The sequence below is a fragment of the Parus major genome, chromosome 4, assembly GCF_001522545.3.
Source record: "Parus major isolate Abel chromosome 4, Parus_major1.1, whole genome shotgun sequence".
Taxonomy (NCBI): Eukaryota; Metazoa; Chordata; class Aves; order Passeriformes; family Paridae; genus Parus; species Parus major.
Genome location: NC_031771.1, coordinates 3,112,596 through 3,131,244, shown reverse-complemented (window position 1 = coordinate 3,131,244; position 18,649 = coordinate 3,112,596). Strand labels below are relative to the sequence as shown.

Below are 18,649 nucleotides of genomic sequence, written 5' to 3'. Positions count from 1 at the left end.
CTCCTGGCACTTGGTTTTTGAAGCCTGGCCTGTTGGCTGAAGCTCCTGGGGGGGCTGGTCGCATTTGTCAGGGTGGGAGCAGAGCAAAGAAAGGAGGAGGCATTTCTAGGTTGGGCTTACAAACCCGAGTTTTTCAGAATTCCCAGCGTGTTAAAAAAAATACAGAGCTAATCTGGCCCTTCGTCTCTAGGTTACGTTTGCCTCAGCCGAGGCTGAGCTCATGGAAAATTGCATCCCAGCTCCTGTGCTCCCTGCCAAGATTAGTAGGTTTAAAAACTAACCGATAACATCTTTGTAAACTTGGAGTCATTTCTTTAAAGCCTGCTGATCCTTCCAGCCTGGATTTTGGAGCTTTCCTAGAGATCCAAGGGAGCCAAACAGGGACGATGGCATCTGCCCTGAAAAATCAACCAGGAGCCTCACAGTGCTTTCAGCTATTCCCAAGGGAGGAAAGAGGTTGATGTTTGCCAAGGCCCTGAGGGGTGTGTTGGGATCCTTCTCCCTGTTCCTAGCCAGATACACAGCACACAGCGACGCTCTGCACGTAACTTATAATAATCACCGGTTTTATTTTTAAAAAATTACAATAGAAAAGTACCTTTAAACATATTTCCAAAAGCAGAGTAGACAATGTGGAAGCTTCTCTCCTCTCCACGAGACAAAGTACAGGAAATAGTTTGCTAAAAGAGTTAGTCCGTCGCTTGGGAACGCTGGTATCGTTCCTTTTAGAGCCGCTCCGAGGTTCGTCTTGGATTTGATTTCTTCTCACATCACTTTCGTCAGGCCCGTTTTTCACAGAAGACCCCAACAGGATGGTTTCTGATGGTGAAAAGCCAACCTCATTTTTTCACCCCCCTGTCCCACCCTGACAGCCAGAATCTCAGCCATCTTATTTTGGCCCACCCACGGGACAAGAGGAAGGAGAAAGGAAAAGGTGATGATGTTTAACAAGGCCACGGACAGCTGGGAAAAACCAGCTATGGCGAGGCCTGGGCAGCAGCTGAGCTCATTGCTCCCTGCAGCTGGAATGGAGACGGGGGAAAGGCAGTGGAAGGAGAAGTTCTGCACCTCCCTTTGCAAGAAACCAAAACCTGATAGAGGTTTTGGGTCAGTTTGCTCTCTTCTTTTTCCAAATATCCTCCTGGAGCAAGGAGAAGGAGAAGTAGTATGTCAAGCAGTCTCTCTGCTGGTACTCTTATCTCTGTAAAGGATGTTGGCAGCCTCCCTTCTCATCTTTGCACATGGAAACATGGGAATGCCACGCAGGGAGCGGCTGGACCAGCGTAACATTGGCACTAAAACCACAGGCCAGACCAGGCCAGCGCTTCAGCATAGTGGGAAGCCCCTCAGGACTCATGTCCAGCCTCGAGGAAGCTGACAAACCAAGGATTTGTTGGTATGTTTTTTCATACAGCAGTTTAGCTTGCCCGTAACAGCTTGGAGCAGTCATGGCAGGAGGGAGGAGGAGGAGGCAAATTGTCACCTTGCTACATTGTGTGGGCTGTCCGCCCATCCCTGATCCGAGCTGGTGTACCCCACGGAAGCTTTGCACAGCAGCTATGAACACAGCCCCAAGGTATAAAAAACCAAAACAAAACAGGGGAAGAAAGTTCCTGATTGTCCTGCCTGCTCGTCATTTGGTGCAACTGGGAAGAAAACAGTAATACTGTAGTGTCTGCAGACGCCTTGCCAACACGGCCGGAGCACAATTCCTGTGCCAGAGGGAGCACAATTCCTACAAAGCCGCATGGCGTGCGTCGACATCCTCACGCTTGTGAACATCATGCCTTCGACATCATGCAGCTGACGGGGCCAGGGGATAATGAGACTCTTCTTTACACACCTCCAAAGTCAAGCACAAAACCTGTGGTCCGACCCGGTGTAAGATTGTCCTCGTCAGGAGCTTTGGTACAAAAATACTTGCTCTTGTTTTGGTTTTTGGTTTGGTTTTTTTTTTTTTTCCTTTTTCTATGTTTTTTTTTTTTTTTCTTTTTTTCTTTTTTGAAGTCTGCTTTCCTATGGTTCCATTTGAAAAGCTTTTTCAAACACTACAACAATGCCTGTCAAACCATGCTTTCGGGAGTAACGCACTCTTCCTTACAAATATACAGTGTAAAAGAGGAAAATATTATTACTAGGTATGTTTTTTTTCTTTTTTTCTTCTAGGAGAGCAGATGTGTGATAGAGGCTGTGGGAAAGTCTTGGAGGAATCCAAACTTGTGTGAGGTTTTTTTTCAAGCCTGAAACAACAAAGAGAGGTGTTAAAAAAAAAAGAGCAGCTGTGATGGAGGAAAAAGGGCTGTGGTTGATCTCCCTTCCTTCGTGGAAGGAAGGAAGCAAGGTAGGGGAGAAGGAGGCTTGTTTTGGAAATCGGTGTCAGGACCATTCTCCAAGGACAGTTGTTTAGCAGGGAAAGGTGGGAAATGCCTGCAGGGAGCCACCATAGCATCCCAGGCATGAAGAACCCCACTGATTTTGTTCCTCCCATTGCCTGTGGTCCCCGGGGTTTGATCTGGGAAGCTGGGAGTTAAGTTGGAGTTGCATTTTGCGCTTAGGAGGAATTCGGTCTCTGTTGATCCAAGGCAGGAAGCAAGGACGGAGATGAGATTAGCGGGGGTAATTCAAAGCCGAGAGGCATTCCTTGGCTGTGGAAACTCTCACCCCAGATAGCAGCGATAAAGGTGGGAATGGCAGAGCCGTGGTTCTGTGGGGCAGCAGCTGGAGCAGCCCCAGAGTCGTGCCAACCTCAGGGCCTATTCCCCCCTCAGGGATGTTGTGGTGGCTTCCTCACTCCTCTGCCCCCTTCCCAAAGCAGCCAAGCCCGCAGGGTCACATCCTTACCAGCACACTGAGGTCCTGTGGAGAGCACATCAACCCAGTAGCCACCTCGGAAGACTCCATTAATACCCACAAGACTGACTGTAGGCCACCATCACACACCTGAGACCTGTGGGAGGACACAGCCGAGAGTGAGGGACGCTGGCACTGGGGACTGAGGTCAGTGTGCTGTGGGGAGGGGCGGTTTCACGGTGACCGGAGTCGGCGCTTCCTGAGGGGACAGTTTGCCGCTGAGTTCAGCCAAAGATGGGGCTTGGTGATCTCAGGTGTCTTTTCCAACCGAGCTGATTCTGGGATTAGCCCCGTGATGGGCTCCAGACAGCAAATACAGACAGATGCAGGCAGGAGAGCCAGGCCCTCAGCCAAACCCTCAGTGGGCTGTGCCCTTAGCAGCTGGAGGAGCCCTGGAAGGGAAACAGGAGGTCCCTGACCCTCCATCCTCACCACCCACTGTGGCTCTTGGGCTGGTGGACCTGTTTCAAGGGATTTGCTCACCTCCCCTTCCCAAATATGTCTCTGCTTACATTTTTTCTGGAAACATGGGCATGTTGCATATTTTGGAAGAACCATTGGTTCCCAAAGCGTGGCTACTCCCTATTTTTATCTGCCGGGCCTAAAATAGCCAGTGAATTCTTTATGGATCCAAGTCTGAGGCCGGCTGCAGCCAGGGCTGGGCCTCCTGCCCTCCCAGCTGAGTGACCTCGTGGCTGCAGCACAGGGCTGCAGATGTCAGGCAGATGGGCACAGCAGTCACATGCAAGCAGCTGATGCCAGAGCTTCGGATCCACTGGCATTTCTCCACAGGTGGGTGTGGAAGCAGGAGGCTTCCCAGCAGGGATAATTCCCAGCTAGAATGGTCCCAGGCAGGCTGGGATTGCAGGGCAAGCAGTGCTCCACTGTCCACCAAGGCTCTTTTCCCTCTTCCATTTGAGTCCCCTTTGTTTGTTTATCCACAAAGGCCGAAGTTATTTGCAGAGTGTATCTTGCAAGGCTTTTTCCATCCGAAGAGGTCCCAGATGGAATGGGATCTGTCCCTCCCTCCTGCCGGGCAGCTGGGTGCTCAGTGAGGCTGTGCTTCTTGTTTTGGCAGCCCCACCACCCCGGGCTGCCCTGATAGTTTTCTTTGAGGTTTAATGAGTGATTGTCTCAGGGCTGCCTTTTCCATCACAACACCCCCCCTCTGGCATGGTGCCTTTCCATCCTGCCCCGGGACATGTGGGGAAGTGTTGGGGTGAATCGTGGCACAGACATCCCCTTCTGGGGACAAGGAGGGCAGCTGGGCTTGGGGTGACTGCTGAAAAGTGGCCACCCACCCTGAGCTGCTGGAGACCCCGGGAGTGACAGCGGGGGCAGCTCAGGGTGAAGGTGGAGCTGGTCCCCAGGTGGCACAGAAGGATGGGAGCGGGACAGGGGCACTCACCCGGCATTCAGCAGAACTGACGGGACTTCCAGCCCTGAGAACCAGCCTCGGAGGGAGGGAGCCAGCGCATCTGCGAAGACAAGGGGGACACAAGGTGAGAGGGAGGTGGCTGCCCACCCTGGCAAGATCTGGCTGTGTCTGGGCTCCCTTTTCCTGGCTTTTCCCAGGCACAGGGCGGAGGGAGGTTGGAACACCAGCAGCACAGCCATCCCATCTCCAATTCCAAACAGTAACACCGAGGCTGAGCACAGTCCCTGGCGCCCCTGCTTCCAGCAGGATGGAGCTGGGACAGCAGCATCATGGTCCCACTGAGCAGGAGTGAGCTCATCCTTCTTAGCTCCTGCAAAGCCCACTTGAAACAGGGCGGAAAACATCACATGCCAGAATTTGGCGTGCAAGCGCTCAGTGCTCTGCCAGATAACTCCAAGCCAGCCCCACCATCCATCCTGCAGTTCCTGGTCTCTCTGCTGTCTGCAGGATCCAGCGAAGCAGCTCCAGTTTGGATGGTGGCACCAGTCTCCAACACCCCACCCCCCAGCAAACCCCCAACACCGGCAGCTGCACAGGAGGATGGGAAGGTGCTACCAGCACCCTCCCCACCACGTTGATATTTCACATCAGCTAATATTGCTTCTGTCTAACATCAGGTCTCGGGCTGGGTTTTCCCAAGGGACCCTCAGAGCTTCTGTACGCCTGTTTCCTTGGCTATATGCTTTCCTGAGCAGGGCAGGTGCTGCCTGTTAGCAGTTATTTGACAAGGCAAGTACGTAGCTGCAATATTATTTACCAATGCTCTTCCTATGAACAGCAGGGCCCAAAAAGCTGGAGTTTGATCCAAAGGCTGCACATTGCTTGCACACTGAGCACTTCTCCTCACCCTCCTGCTCAAACCAGCCCCTGGCTGCTCCAGGTCCCAGTGATGGTGGCTCTGGATAACCTGGCTCAATCCTGAGGCGCCAAGGCCAAAAGCCTTTCAGATGCAGTTTGGCTGGCAAATCTATTTCCACGTGCTTGTTGAACTCCTGTTCATCACTGAGGTGGAGCAGGCAGCAAGGAGCAAAAGCCAGCATGATGTCCAGCACGGATGCTGAGGAGGTAGCTGCCCTTTCTCCCCTTGTGGCAGGCGTCCTTTCCCAGCATCCCCATGATGCTGCAAGGCTGGCACTGCAAAGAAATCCTCTTCCTCCGCCATTTCCACTTCTCCTCTTTCCCCCGCTCCTCTCCCAGGCGGATGGTTAATTTTTAACAGCCACATGCTGCCATCGGGGGCCACCGGCAGCGGCAGCCAGCAGGAAGCGCTTGTGAGGAGGCAGCACCTCGTCAATAAAAGATGGATCCTCCATTTGCGCTTCACTTCCCTCTCCTCCCCAGTGAGAGCTGCTTGGCTTCACACCCCACGAACAGCGCGCAGCGATGCTCCAGGGGCAGCCAGGGGTTCTGGAGCCCTCGTCCCACACTGGCCAGCTGGATGGGCGGTTCGGTGCCAGGAGCGACGGGGATGCTCCAGACCCTGAGAGCATCCCCAGCCTTCCCTCCTCCCTCACCACCTGCCCCACCACAGGTACCAGCGAAAGCAGGAAGGCAGAGAGAGGTGTCTGGGGAAAGACAGGACCCCTGCCAGCATTCAGCTCCATTTGGGAGCCTTCCCTAAATCTCAGGGGGGAGTGGGGAGCGAGTGCCTGTCAGCCGGGCAGAGTTAGTGGTGCGGTGAGCACCGAGGGGAAGGGGCTCCGGGGCGGGCGGGCCAGAGGGTGAGCGGTGGAGGCGGATGGGTCGGAATTACCTGGGCGTGCAGTGAAGCGGGATAGGTGAAAGCAGGAGGAGGTAGAGCAGGTGCTAATTCCGCTGGGTACAGAGGGTACGGCCCCCACACTTCAGGGCTACTGGGGTAAAGTGCAGGCACTGTGAGCTCATCTGCAAGAGAAGAAGAGGGAGAGTTAACGGTGACCACGGGGCTGCAACCCTCGCTGCATCCTTCCTTCTCCCCTTGAGGCAGGAGCAGAGCTGGCCCCGGAAAAGTCTGAGATGCCACGGCTGAGAGCCGGCTCACAAAGCCAACACAGAATTCACCCGCTGGGATAACACAGGGTGAGCAATGGTACAGGGCTGGGGGCATCATTCAGGGAGCCCAGGCTGGGCTCGTTGTCTCTAAGAGGTTTAGTAATCCCAGGGATTCAGGAGAGGAGAGAGTGCAGCTCATGCCTGCGTGCAATAGCAAGGTGAGGAGCTGGTGTCTGCATGAGAGAAGCTCTTCTGGAAGCGGAAACAGGCATGGAGCACTCACAAGACATTGCCAAGGTCTCTCCTGAGACCTCATCCTGCTCCCAGGCACCGTGCCAGGCTGGCTGTCACCTGTCCCAGGTCCTCTCCAGCACCAGCAGTTCCTTCAGGAACCCCCAGGACGTGCCACCACGCAGCAAGCAGGTGCCAATGCTTCCAGTCAGACCCGCTATTCCCCTTCACCCCCGGCTCACGATATCCCTGCTCCCCAAAGAACCTCCCAACCCAAAAAGAGCCCTGCTGGCAGTGCAGGGTTACTCACAGGGCTCCCGGGTGATGAACTGAGGTACGGCAGTGGGGAGAGGGGTGCTGGGATTCGGGGTGCCCACCAACTTGTTCTTGGCCATCTTGGTGTTGGCCTTGGCAAACTCCAGCCGCAGCGTCTGGGGGATCTCGGGGTCGAAGCGGATGCCCTGTGGGAAGGAAGGAGGGAAGGAGGCGTGGCGGGTGGGCGAGCACCGCCGCGTGCCGGCCCCACAGCAAAAATAGCTCCCCGTTATTTATGGGTTTTTTCAACTTCCAGCCCCGAAATGAGCTAATTTGCCGAGCCCCGAGGCGGCTCGCATTCCTCCGGCATCTTTAGCATCGGCACCATATTTGGCAGTCGGCATCCTGCAAGGCCGAGCTCTTATCCAGAGGGATTAGTGGAGCCAAAAAAAAGGTTTTACATTGGAAATGAAGACAAGGGAAAAAAAACAACCCCAAACAAAAACACGGGGAGAACTGGGGAGGAATTGGAGAACCAGCTCCACGCAGTTCTGCCTGTGACTATTTTCAGGTAACTTCACAAGCTGCTGAAAGAAAGTGAAATTTGCTTTTTTCTTTTGCAGACTTAGCTGGGATTTTTCCTGCTGAGTAAACAGGAGAGGCTGGGAATGCTGTTTCTCACTTGTATCTAAGGCTGGAGTCAAGACCTCCTGGATGGCCCTGAGAAAGGTGAGAGGGATGCAGCCCCCCCAGGAAGGAGGATGCAGGTGAGAAACAAAAACGGGGTTGTCTGGAGGCATGGGGATGCCATGGGGTAGGCTGGCATGGGAGGTGCACATCCTTGGGATGGAGGAATTCAGAGAGTATCTGGGGACAGGAAACAAGGGGAAGATGAAGAAATGGAGTGGCTGGGCCAGGCACACTCACGTTCAGCGCGTTCTTCGCCGCCTCCGCCTCGGAGCGGCTGTCGAAGCTGACAAAGCCCACGGGCTGTGGAGGAAGGAGAGGGGTCATCAGTGAGGCTCGTGGGGAGCAGAGAGGGTAGCCCCTCACCCCAGGGAATGGTGGGATGGTTGCACCATTTGGAGCAGCTCCTACCTGCTTGGAGGTGAGTTTGATGAGAGACCCTTCGTACCCCTGCAAGGAAAGGATTAAAAAGGATGTTTGGTGGAGATCCCCACAATTAAATAGCTGAATAAACTGGCTGAATTGGACTTCAGTGGGTTCCCAGATCCCAGCAAGTGGTTTGGGGCCATGGGACTGGGGCAGAGGTCAGCCCCATGCTTTCAGCCCCCTTTTCCCTGCCCAGTTGGATACCTTAAAGGGTCTGAAGAGCAGGTAAAGTTCCCGAGGCTTGATATCCAGAGGCAACCCGCTGACAAAGAGTGTCCTCACCTGGAAAAGAATAAAGGAGGTTCCTGGGAACCCTCTCTCACCCCTAACTTGGGGATAACACCCCGCTTCCCACAGCCAGAGGGATGATACCAGCCTGAGAGGAACCTCCTGGGCAGACAAAAGCCTTAAGCCACACCTGAGTGATGCCGAATTTTTGGGAGGGGTGTCCCTATATCCTCCATGTGGCCACAGAGGAAGCTGCTAAGGCATCATGGAAAGGTAACAGGGACCTGCTCTAACCCTACCAGTCCTCTCCAGGATAAAAAACTCACAGAATCCCAGCACCTTCCTACCCCTGTCTGGCAAACAGGATTTCTCCGTCATCTCGGATCCCGGACTCCACAGACAATGCCTATTGTCTCAGTTTAATTGCAGCAGCTCATTAAGGACTGGGAGAAACAAACACCAACTCTTCCTCCTGGAGGAAAGGCCCTGCTTTAGAGGGGGCTGGATTTAATCAGCTTGTCCCTGGTTTGTACAAATCACCTTTTAAGGGGATTTAACCCTTTTTGGGTGGATCTAATGTTTATCCATGGTGCAGCATCCTCAAAGCTGGGATGTTGGGCAGAAATCCTGCTCCCACCACCCTGAAGGGGGATGTGGGGCTCCTCAGGGATGGGCAAACCCTGTGCTGGGATGGTTTTACTTTACAATCAGCTTGTAACCGGGAGAGCAGTGTGGGGAACTGAACCTGCTGATCCTCTTCCTTATCCCCAAAATCTCATCCTAACACTTTAGGCTGGAGAAGGGGGAAACCTCGATGTATTTTATTTAATTCTTTTGGCCAGGCACCCTGCCTGCCCCATTCCCTGGGAAAGAGACATGGGAAAAAGCCAGCCCAGGCCTATTCTTTTGCTGACATTTCTTCTTTCTCTTGCAGATAAGCTATCTCCCCCATCTCCCAGCCTGGGAGCAGCAAACATTCCTGCTTTGTGGAAGAAAACCTCTGGCTGACCTGTATCTATTAAATAACAAAAGGTACTCAGCTGTTTGCACACAGCCCTTGTGTCAACAGCCCCAGTGATACCCATCCTGGGTACCAGAGTTATCATCACCATCACCACCCCTGCGGGTTCCAGCATCCAGGCTGGATGAGATAGCAGAGAAGGGATGTCCTCACCCCATCCTGAGCCAGGGCTGCAGGCAGGCACAGCCTGGTAGCCTGTCTGCTCTACTGGGACCATCCCCCAAAGCACCTTGGGGGACCCCTGCCAGCTTTCTGCCTTTCTCCTGAGACCCATGAGTGATGGAACATCCCACAGTGTTGTGTCCTGCCCCTTCCCCCAGTGGAGACACTGCCCAAACTTCTTCTGGCAGGGGCTAGAGAGGGATTCACCTGGAGAATGTCCCCTTGTGTCCGTGAAATTCAACCTAAAGAAAGCAAACTTTTCCTTTCCTAGAGTAAAAAATATTTGCTTTCAGACAGATCCTCCTGAGCTGTCCAGGGAATCGGCTCTCCAGACACATCCACCCTCCCAGGTGGGGTTACATCCCGAGCAGGCCGAGCATCCCTGCACAGTGTCCCCTCTCTCCCTCACCCCTGGAGCCATCCCTGGCTTTCTGCCTCTGGAGAACTTCAGGAAGCATTAGGGAACTTGGCCACAGCTCCTCTGGGAGGGACTGGTGGGAGTGGGGGAACCCGCTGCCAGTTTGCCGCATCCCTGAAATCCAAACCGTACGTGCCCAAGCCTGCCAGGCCATTTATCCCCAAAGCCACATGGGAGAGAGACAGAGATGAAAGACCCAAGGAACCCTCCGAAATTCAGCCCCAGAGAGGAAGGGCTTCTCCTCTCTAATGACTTTGTTTTCTTTGCAAGTTCAAATGCGGGTCGGCCAAGTTTGAATCTGTAAAATTATACAGCAGCAAGAAGGAGAAGGGCTCCAAAGGATCCCCCAGCTGGACTCCAGCCCCAAAAGGGTTTTTGGGACTCAGGGCAGGGGATGGAGGTGAGCTCCTGGGTGCTCCCCACGTGCACCCCGCAAATGTACCCAGCCCCAGGGATGTTTGAGTGGGTGCTACATAAACAGTGTTGTTTCACTGGGTAACGAGCAGGTGGGACTGGCAGAGCAAGGGAGCATCCAAGGGGATAATCCCAGCAGGCTGGACAGATATTCTTTTGCCAAGGGAAAGATTCCTGACAGAAGTATTACTCCTGCCCTTAAATGGACAGGGAGCTTTGGCCCACAGGGAGCTCCTCCAGTTTTTTTTTTTTTGTGCTGAGAGATCCCAAGGATTCATTCCCCATCCTCTACTAGAAACACTCCTGGGGGAAAATCTTTCCCTGAAGCAGGAAAAAAAAAAAAAAAATAAAAGCCTAATCAGAGAAATTGCCAGGCAGCAGGCATGTATATGTCCTTCCCTAGGGAAGAAATACTCCTCCTGGGAAGTGAATCAGGCACAGGGCCTCCTCCCAGGGATGTCATGGGACAGGGCCAGACAGACAGCTCTGGAATCCTCAAGGAAGGATTAAAGGGTGCTGGAGCATGGGATTCCCCCAGCCTAAACCCCACGGGTTTTTTTGGACAGTCTGAGCTGTTTCATTTCAGTTCTGCTGTACGAACATCTTTCAGTTTCTTTTTGGTAGAACATTCCTCCGTCTCTCCTTCTTCCTAAAATCTGGGGTGGAACCAAAGATTTTTTTCAAGTCAGAAGTGCCAATGTTTGCTCCAGGAGGAGCTCAAAGGTGACCATCTTGACTTCCTTCCATAGGGATGGCAGCTATGGGACCGCTCCAAGTCCCTTTCCACAGCTGTCCTCTGCTCATGCTGCTGCACCCCACAGCTCCCAGGTTTGCCAGGGCTCCTGGATCCTCCCTGTATTGCCTCATTCCTGGTTATGTCCCCTCCTGGCTTTTGTTTTCCCTGCAGGAAGTCTGCTCCTCATTTCTGGTACTCTCCTCTTCCTTGGAAACCATCTCCATCCCACTTCTGGCCTGTCCCTCTCAGCTTTGCATCCCACCATCACATTCTGTTGTCCCTGAAATCCTGGGTCTCGTCTTAGGCCAATTTGAGGGATGCTGGAAAGGGTCTGTGGAGTTCTGCTGGGATGGTCAGGGCCGAGGACATGCAAGGAGAGGCAAAGATCTGGGCCAGGAAGTGACTGGGGTCCCCAGAGCATGGATCAAGGATAACCCCAGCACGGCCAGGTCCTTGCTGGAGCACCAGCAACCTCCTCCTCCCCTTGCTCACATGAAGCCATGAGCCAGGTTTGTCTCCTGAAGGTGAGGAGGCACCAGGGAGGCATTTCCTTGGCTCGGACCCCCATCAGATGGTGATGCCTGGAGGGACGCCAGGTGCCCCAGCAGCGCCCTGCTGGCATGGTCCTGGTCTCGGTGCCGTCCCCGGTGCCCTGCCCTGCCCAAACCACTCCCGGTAAACGTTAACAGGCCGTGGGGCGGCGGGAGGCGTCCGGGTGATTCATCCACGAGGCATTTAATCGCCTCCTTCAGCCCAGCTCCCATCCCTCTCGTCCGTCCGTGCGCCCCTTCCAGCGGGGCTCGCTTTAATTCTCCACCAGCCGATTATCCGCTTGACTGCCCGCCGCAGGGGGAGGCACCGGGAGCGGGAGGGCGATGGCACGGGGCTCTGCCATCGAGCCGTGCAACAGGGCGAGCCGGGCTTCCCCTCCCATTCCCGGCAAAGCGGGGTGCATTCCCGCCCCGCAGGGATTAATCCTGCCATAAATAAGTCTCTTGGCTAATGGAGCGTCTTCCTCGGCTGGGTTTAGATTCCCGGGCTGTGTGTACGCATGCCTTCAGCCCGCAAAACTCCCCGACATAAACAAGGCTGAGGCCGGGGGATGCCGGCTTCTCCGCCCGGGGGATGCGGGAGGAGTGGGAGAAATCTCCCGTAGCTCCCACCCGAAGCCGCTTCTCTGGAAAATCACGGTTCTCTCGCGTCCGGTGAAGGACAGGAGGAGAGGAATAGCCCTTGGGGAAAAGCGAGTCCAGAGCTGCCGGGGCTGGAACGAGGAAGCGGCAGAGGAAAAGGCAGCGAGCAGCCAAGGGAGCAGATGGGGGATTGCAACAGAGCGGAGGAGCGGCGGGATCAGGCGCGGGTCACACACGTCCCTGTCCCGCCTGGAGCTTGCTCCCAAACCCTCCGGACCCCACGCCTCAAGGAGGAAAGGAAACGGGAACACGAAGGGGGAGGGATGCAACACTGGGGCCACGGAGACAAATTTTATCCACTCGCTGGGCACATTGTCCCTGGAAATCATCCCTGGGGTCCCCTCCCCACGGCGCGGTTCCCCCGGGATGAGGGATCTGGCATGGGATGGGGACGGAGCCACGAGCCGGGCTCTCCGCAGCCACTCCGCTACCAAATAAGGCCTCCGCCGAGCTTTTTACATGCCGTTCTCGCCCGGCCAAAGTGACGTGACCGCCTTCCCAAATTGCTCTGGCTCCTCCGTGGGGAAGCCCCTGGCCCACAGCTGCCCTGCACGGGGGGGTCTATCCCGGGGGAACAGACGGGAGGGACCGGGAGGCCATCCTGGCTGCCAGGAGCAGGCAGGAGGAGCGGGGATGAAGTGGGGGCTTTTCCCACCCGGCAGCACCCTGGCTGAGCTCTCCGGGATGGGGGCTGCCTCTCCCTCTTTTCGGAGGGAGCAGGAGGCTGGAAGGCAAGCCTTGGGAGGGAGGAGGTGAGGCGCAGTAGCTGAGCAATCCTCTTACCAGCGCTTGAGCAAATAGACAGCACCGGCTCCTCCAGCCTGGGCTGGAAAAAGTCCTGCAGGGAAAATACCTGCCTGGCAACGGGAGGAGCGAGGCTTGCGGGCGCTGAGTGGGCATCGCCCTCCTCGCGTGTCCGCGGCCCTCTGGGTGTCCCTGGCACCTCCCAGCCGTCCCCTCCGGGGGTTCCCCATGTCCAGCATCCCCAAGGATCATCCAGCCCCGCTCCCTGCGGATCCGACCGGGAGCAGAGCGAGGGTTGCCTTTTGCCAGCACGGTACAGGCCATGCTTTTGGGAAAAGCAACAGGGCTCCACGGCTGTCACCCACGGCCGTGCCCAACGGAGCCGCAGCATCATCTCCCACACACCCCGCAAGGCCACCAGTGGGGAAAACTCCCCGTTATTTAGGAAACTTTGGGAAGTTGGGAGCCGGAACCACCTCTGGAATAAGCAAATGAAGGCGGGCGACAGCGGGCGATGGAGCTGCGGTGATTGATCCCAGCCTCGGCCACCAGCCAGGGAGCCCAGCAGGGACCTGCTGGAGCAGCCCAGCCGGGTGGACGGTGAGGAGGAAGAGGAGATCTCAGATAGAAATCTTCCCGCTCTCACCCTCACAAAGTCCAAATTCCCATCTCAAGGTCACGGGCAAAACCAGGAACTTTCCGGCTGGAATGAAGAAAAGGAGCTCTCACCGTGGCGGGCTGTGGGGTTGGTCTCCCGTGGGGACGGGAGCGTTTTGGACATTTTTGGGGCGAGACTCATGGGAAAAAGATGCGCGGCCGCCGGATGCACGGTACCCACGGGCACCGCCGGTAGCAGACATCGGCAGCGGGACCGAAGGGAGCCTGGTTTATCCCGCACGCCTCCCGGGGAGATCCGTGTCTCGAGTGGGGCTCCCCGCGCCCGCAGGTTCCCTCCGGAGAGGCGGAGGGGCGTTTGCGGGCAGCCCCAGGGGGACGCGGGCGGTGAATGGGAGCGTCCCGGGGAGCGGGGATGCGCTCCCGCCGCTCGTCCCCGTTCCCCCCGCAGCAGCCCCGGGTACCGGGAGCCGCCGAAGCAGACGGGACCCCCCCGGCGAGGACCCCCGCCCATCCCGGGCGGGTGCGTGGGCACCCGCGGAGCGCAGCTGCCGGGGATCGCGGGTGGGGAGGGGGAAGCCGGACCCTCTCCTCCCCAAATCCCTCGTGTGCGTGTGTCCCCCCCGGTACCTCCTCCTCGGGCAGGCTGGTGTCGGCGGGGCCGCCCTCCCTGTCGGCGGGGACGCTGCTCATGGTGCGACCGGCCAGGCTCCTCGTCCCGCCGGCGGCAGCCGCGTCCGGGCGGGCGGTGCTGGGGGCTGGTCCCGGCGGCGGCGGGGGGGCCGGGGCGGGGCGGCGCGGCCGGGGAGGGACGGGGCGGGGGCGCGGCGGGGACGGAGCGGGGCGAGGGGGGGGATGGAGGAGCGGCAGGGTCGGGGATACGGGAGGCGGGCGATGGGACTCGCGATGCGGCGTTGGGAACGCGGAACACGGGGCTGGGGCCGCAGGACACAGAGTTGGGAATACAGGACGGTGCTGCAGACACGGAGCACAGTCCAGGACGTGGGGTTGGGGATACCGGATACAAGGCTGGCGACACAGGGTACAAGAATGGGGAGACGGACACAGCCTCAGAGACATGGGACATGGGCTGAGGGTACACAGTCCTGGGGACACAGAACGCAAGGTTAAGGATACGGGACACGAGGCTTGGGGTACATCAGTGCATAAGGGCTGTGGGGCAGAGGAGGGGACCCCCGATAAAGGGTTGGGGGCAGTGGAAGGACCGGTGGGGGCTCATCACCCCAACCAGCCCCACCTGGGGGCTCAACCCCTCCCCTCCTGGCCCGGGGGCTGCATTTAAGCTTCGTGCTTAGGCTGGGGGTTTGCAGAGCCTTCTCTGGGCCTGGCATCGTGAGTGCTTCATCCTAGAGCTCGGTGTTGGGTCTTTCCAGCCCCGCACAGCCCCACGGTGGGGGCTGTGGTCCCGCAGGGCTGCGCTCGGTGACCGGAGCCCCTCGGGGTGGAGAGCAGCAGCTGCGCCCAGACCAAGCGCTCTCGGGGCCGGAGGTGACACCGAGGACATCCCGCCCCTGGCACAGGGTTGGCTCCCCGCGGGCGCTTAAGGTCATCGCTTGCCTTTCTGCGCCTCACCGGCCGAAACAGACCCGGGGGCTGCTGGCCGCCTGTGCTGCCCAGGGAACACAGCCTGGCCGCCCGCAGGTTTGCAGGCTCCCCGCAGCAGCGATTTTCAGGGCAGAACCTCTCTCCGGGAGGGAGGTGGAAATGAGCTGCGCCGGCTGGATTTGGGGAAGCGGGAAATGTCTGGCTACAAGGGCAGCTGCCCCCGCCAGAGGGAATCTAGAACACAGAGACCGATCTCGTCACCCAAATCTGCTGGAGCCTCTGACTTCTGGGGTAGATTTTTCAGCAAGGGGAGAATTTAGAGATGTGTTTTATCTCGCATTGTTTTTCCCTCCATAGGCATCTCGACAAAAAGCTCTGGCTGGACAATATTCACAACCCTTATTTGGACTCAGCTTTGGGGAAGAGCTGCAATTCCCCAGCAGCGCTGGAACCCCGGTTGGAATCACACACCGGAAAAAGGGGAAGTTTGGATTTTTTGTGGCCGTGAAACTGGACTTGGGGAGAAAATCCAGTTTGGCCCAGCAGATATCGCACTGCTTCCTTGCCTTGAAACCCCCGGTCCCAACACAAAGTCCCATGTCCCACAAAAATTTGGGTTCCTCTGTGGTAGCTGCTGATCCTCTCCCTTCTCTCCCACCTTCCTACAGGAATTTCTGCTGCATCCATGTCCACCTGTGCTGGGACACAACGCTGGACTGTGTCATAGAGAGATAGAAAGGGAACTCGTGAACAAGTGGGGACTCTGGAGGGACGGCTGGGAAGAGTGGCGATTCCCGAGGCTCCAGCGGAACGAGCGGACAAGGTTCAGCTCTGCTCCCGGTCCTCCGGGAGGCAGCCCGAGCAGGAGCAGCTCTCGGGGGAAGGGGCGGAGGGTGGCACCGGGTCCGCGGAGCTTTTCCCAGCCCAGGGTCCGTGTGGATCCCGAGGAGCGCGGGGTCACACCGCCCTCTGCCGGCACCACCGGGGCTGTCCCCAGGGCGGGACGCGGTGACACACGGCCTGTGTGACCCAGGCACCGCACCCCGCACGGTGACAGGGCTGCGCTTCGCTCGGACAGCAGAACTGGGGATGTTTTATTTCATATGTTTTATTCCCAAAACAAAGCACGAATAACAGAGTTAACGCGTGAGAGACGACAGACTCAAAGCAGGTCTGAGATTCCCGGTGGAAGATGAATAAATTACACGAACAAGCAAGAAGTGGTTTGCTGGAATGAGAGGCATGGAGACCAGATGCTTCCCCGAGCATGCAGTGCTTCCCAGGACCAAGCACCCAGCCAGGCACTGGAAGCACGAGGTGGGTGCTCAGCTCTTGACAGGGGTGGACGAGGCCTTCATGGTCTTCTTCAGGTGGTGGTAGTTGGGCAGGATCTTCATCAGGAAATCCAGCTGCAGCGTCTGGGGCTGGAAAGGGAGGTGGGAGAGGTGAGGGAACGGCCTGAGGGCAGCAGGCAGAGGGGCAGCCCCAGGGGGACAGGAGGTGGCAGCGTGTCCCATGCGCACCTGCGGCCGCTCGGTCTGCACGCACCGCAGGCAGTCGGCCCCGTAGATGACGGTGTTCTCCGGGATCACCTCGTACGTGTTGACGTTGCAGCAGGCCCCGATGATGCAGCCGCTCGTCAGGATCACGTTCCTGCCAACAAACGCTGCCAGGCAGAGGGAGAGAGAGGGGAATCCCTGTGAGCCTTGTCCCCACTGCGTTTACAGGAGCAGAATCCCGGCTGAGAATTACCTTTGGATTCGATGACGTTGTTGTCTCCCACCTTCATGGCTTGGGAATCTAAGGGTCTGTGTTAAGTAAAACTGTAAAACGCTTTGCTTTTTTTTTTCCAACAGGTAAAAAACCCTAATGCCTTTTCCAAACCACCACCAAGCCCTGGGCTATTTGAACCCTGGCAGAGCCCACAGACGCTTCCCTCTGGAGGGACCCAGAAGCGCAATGGATGTGACAAGGGATGGTTTGTCACCGCACAGCAAGGATACAGCACCCAACCTCAAAAACATTGTTGGTGCCGATGACCATGGGCTTGGGCTCCACATCTTCGCTCTCTGGGGTTATATTTTCTGGATAGCTGCAAGAAGGAAGAACAGATTCCCACGTCTGAGATCAGGAAGACAGTGTTGTGTGTGGCAGCTCAACTTTGTGCCAGACTGACTGAAGCCACAGCTCTCACACCCAGCAGAGCTGCACTGTCAGAATTTTGAGATTGTTTAGGATTAGAATTCTGCTACTCTGTCAGCTTGAGAAGGATTCAGCAGGGGCACTTAGCAACCAACCACTATCTGAAGGGAGCCTACAAGCAAGCTGGAGAGGGACTCTTTGTCAGCAATTGGAGTGACAGAACAAGGAGTAATGGGCACAGACTTCAAGAGAGGAAAATTAGGTTACATGTATGTAAGAAAATCTTTACTGTGATGGAGGAGAGATAATCAATAGGTTGCCCAGGGCAACGCTAGCTGCCCCAATCCTAGAAGTATTCCAGGCCAGCTTGGACAGCGATTGGAGCAACCTGGGATAGTGGAAGATGTCCCTGCCTGTGACAGGAGGTGATACAAAATTATCTTTAGGGTCCCTTCAAGCACTTAACCTTTGCTAATGCTGTGGCTTCTCCCCAAGCCCCAGTGCCACACGTGTACACAAAAGCACGACATTTGGTGATTTTTTTCTTAAATAAACTCTGCCTCCCCAGGGTTTTTAAGCCCCCCAGCCCCCGAACCCATTGATGATGAGCGCCTGCTCCTCGATCAGGTTCCCTTCTCCGATGACGATCGGCCCCGCCTCGGCGATGATGCGGGCCTTGGGATGGATGACGGTCCTGGGCCCTGCGGGGACAGCCCGGCGTCAGCCCGGGGCCGCTGCCGGCGGTGTGGCCAGGCGGGGCGGGGGACAGCGGGCCCTTACCGATGGTCACATCCCCGCGGATCTCGCTCTCCACGCACACCACGGCCCCCGGAGCGATCTTCACGCTGCGGGGAGTGAGCGGGAGGTGACGGCGGCTCCGCCGAGGGAGGGGGGGCGGACAGCCGGGGAGGGGAGAACGCGTCCCGGGGTGGGTGTGGGAGGGATCGGGAGGGGAGAGAAGAGGGAGGGAGCGAGGAGGGAGCGGGACTCACCTCTTCTGCACCTTCTCCGCCATGGCCGCGGGCAGCGGCGCCTGCGCGGGGCGGAGCTCCGGGGGTGGGCCCGGCCCCATCGCTCCTCCCGGAACCCCGGGAACCCCGGGAAAGGCCGGGAAAGGCCGGCAGGTGGGGAAAGGGGCTCGGAAAACGGCTGGGCTTAGCCGGGCACCTGGAAAGAGAGACCGAGTCCCGTGTTTGAGGGCTCAGAGAGGGGTCTGCGTGTTCGTGCTTGAGAAACAGACACCAGGGCCCGCCTCTGGGGGCACCGGGCTCATGTGGGCCGTTTTAGGGTCCTGAAATAAATCAGCCTTCTTTATTTTTATTTATTTTTCCCTCAGAAATGGAGACGAAGTCCTGGATTTTTCGGAGTGGGGGGCTCCAAGTCTGGCGTTTTGACGCTTGGAACCAGCCCCCAGCCGGGCAGTATTTGGGCTGTGAAGCAGACTCCGCTCCTGTTTGGGGCGTGCTAAAAGAGGCTCATGCAGGCAGTTTAAGGCTTTGATCAGAGATCCAAAATCCTGAATTTTGGGGCTCAGTGCACGCGTCAGACTGGG

General features: G+C 57.0%; 2 protein-coding genes and 1 long non-coding RNA gene across 5 annotated transcripts; 1 reads left to right on the top strand and 2 right to left on the bottom strand.

Annotated features, from left to right (window-relative positions):
• Window positions 1-545: 545 nt before the first annotated feature.
• On the bottom strand, window positions 546-14,149 carry RBPMS (RNA binding protein, mRNA processing factor). 2 transcript variants are annotated; one of them, XM_015624703.3, is made up of 9 exons: window positions 14,020-14,148; window positions 8,063-8,140; window positions 7,844-7,882; window positions 7,673-7,735; window positions 6,801-6,951; window positions 6,042-6,172; window positions 4,259-4,328; window positions 2,842-2,947; window positions 546-2,240 (listed from the first exon to the last, which is right to left on the bottom strand). In XM_015624703.3, the coding sequence occupies exons 1-7, from the start codon at window positions 14,080-14,082 to the stop codon at window positions 4,266-4,268; spliced, it is 588 nt and encodes a 195-aa protein (XP_015480189.1). In that variant the 5' UTR covers window positions 14,083-14,148; the 3' UTR covers window positions 546-2,240; window positions 2,842-2,947; window positions 4,259-4,265. The 2 variants fall into 2 exon arrangements, with proteins under 2 accessions (XP_015480189.1, XP_015480190.1); XM_015624704.3 differs by lacking the exon at window positions 6,042-6,172 and having other exon boundaries at window positions 14,020-14,149.
• Window positions 4,024-10,453, top strand: LOC107203146. Its single transcript, XR_004496838.1, has 7 exons — window positions 4,024-5,353; window positions 5,486-5,819; window positions 6,255-6,682; window positions 7,369-7,512; window positions 8,220-8,611; window positions 9,021-9,118; window positions 9,563-10,453. It is a non-coding gene; the product is annotated as an uncharacterized LOC107203146 (long non-coding RNA).
• A 1,876-nt stretch (window positions 14,150-16,025) lies between the features above and the next one.
• DCTN6 (dynactin subunit 6) lies at window positions 16,026-18,207 on the bottom strand. Of its 2 annotated transcripts, none has more exons than XM_015624701.3 (7): window positions 18,090-18,200; window positions 17,878-17,942; window positions 17,693-17,798; window positions 16,959-17,047; window positions 16,708-16,755; window positions 16,479-16,621; window positions 16,026-16,379 (listed from the first exon to the last, which is right to left on the bottom strand). In XM_015624701.3, exons 1-7 carry the CDS (start codon window positions 18,167-18,169, stop codon window positions 16,281-16,283), a joined length of 630 nt encoding a protein of 209 aa, XP_015480187.1. In that variant the 5' UTR covers window positions 18,170-18,200; the 3' UTR covers window positions 16,026-16,280. The 2 variants fall into 2 exon arrangements, with proteins under 2 accessions (XP_015480187.1, XP_015480188.1); XM_015624702.3 differs by having other exon boundaries at window positions 16,044-16,379; window positions 16,504-16,621; window positions 18,090-18,207.
• Window positions 18,208-18,649: the final 442 nt, after the last annotated feature.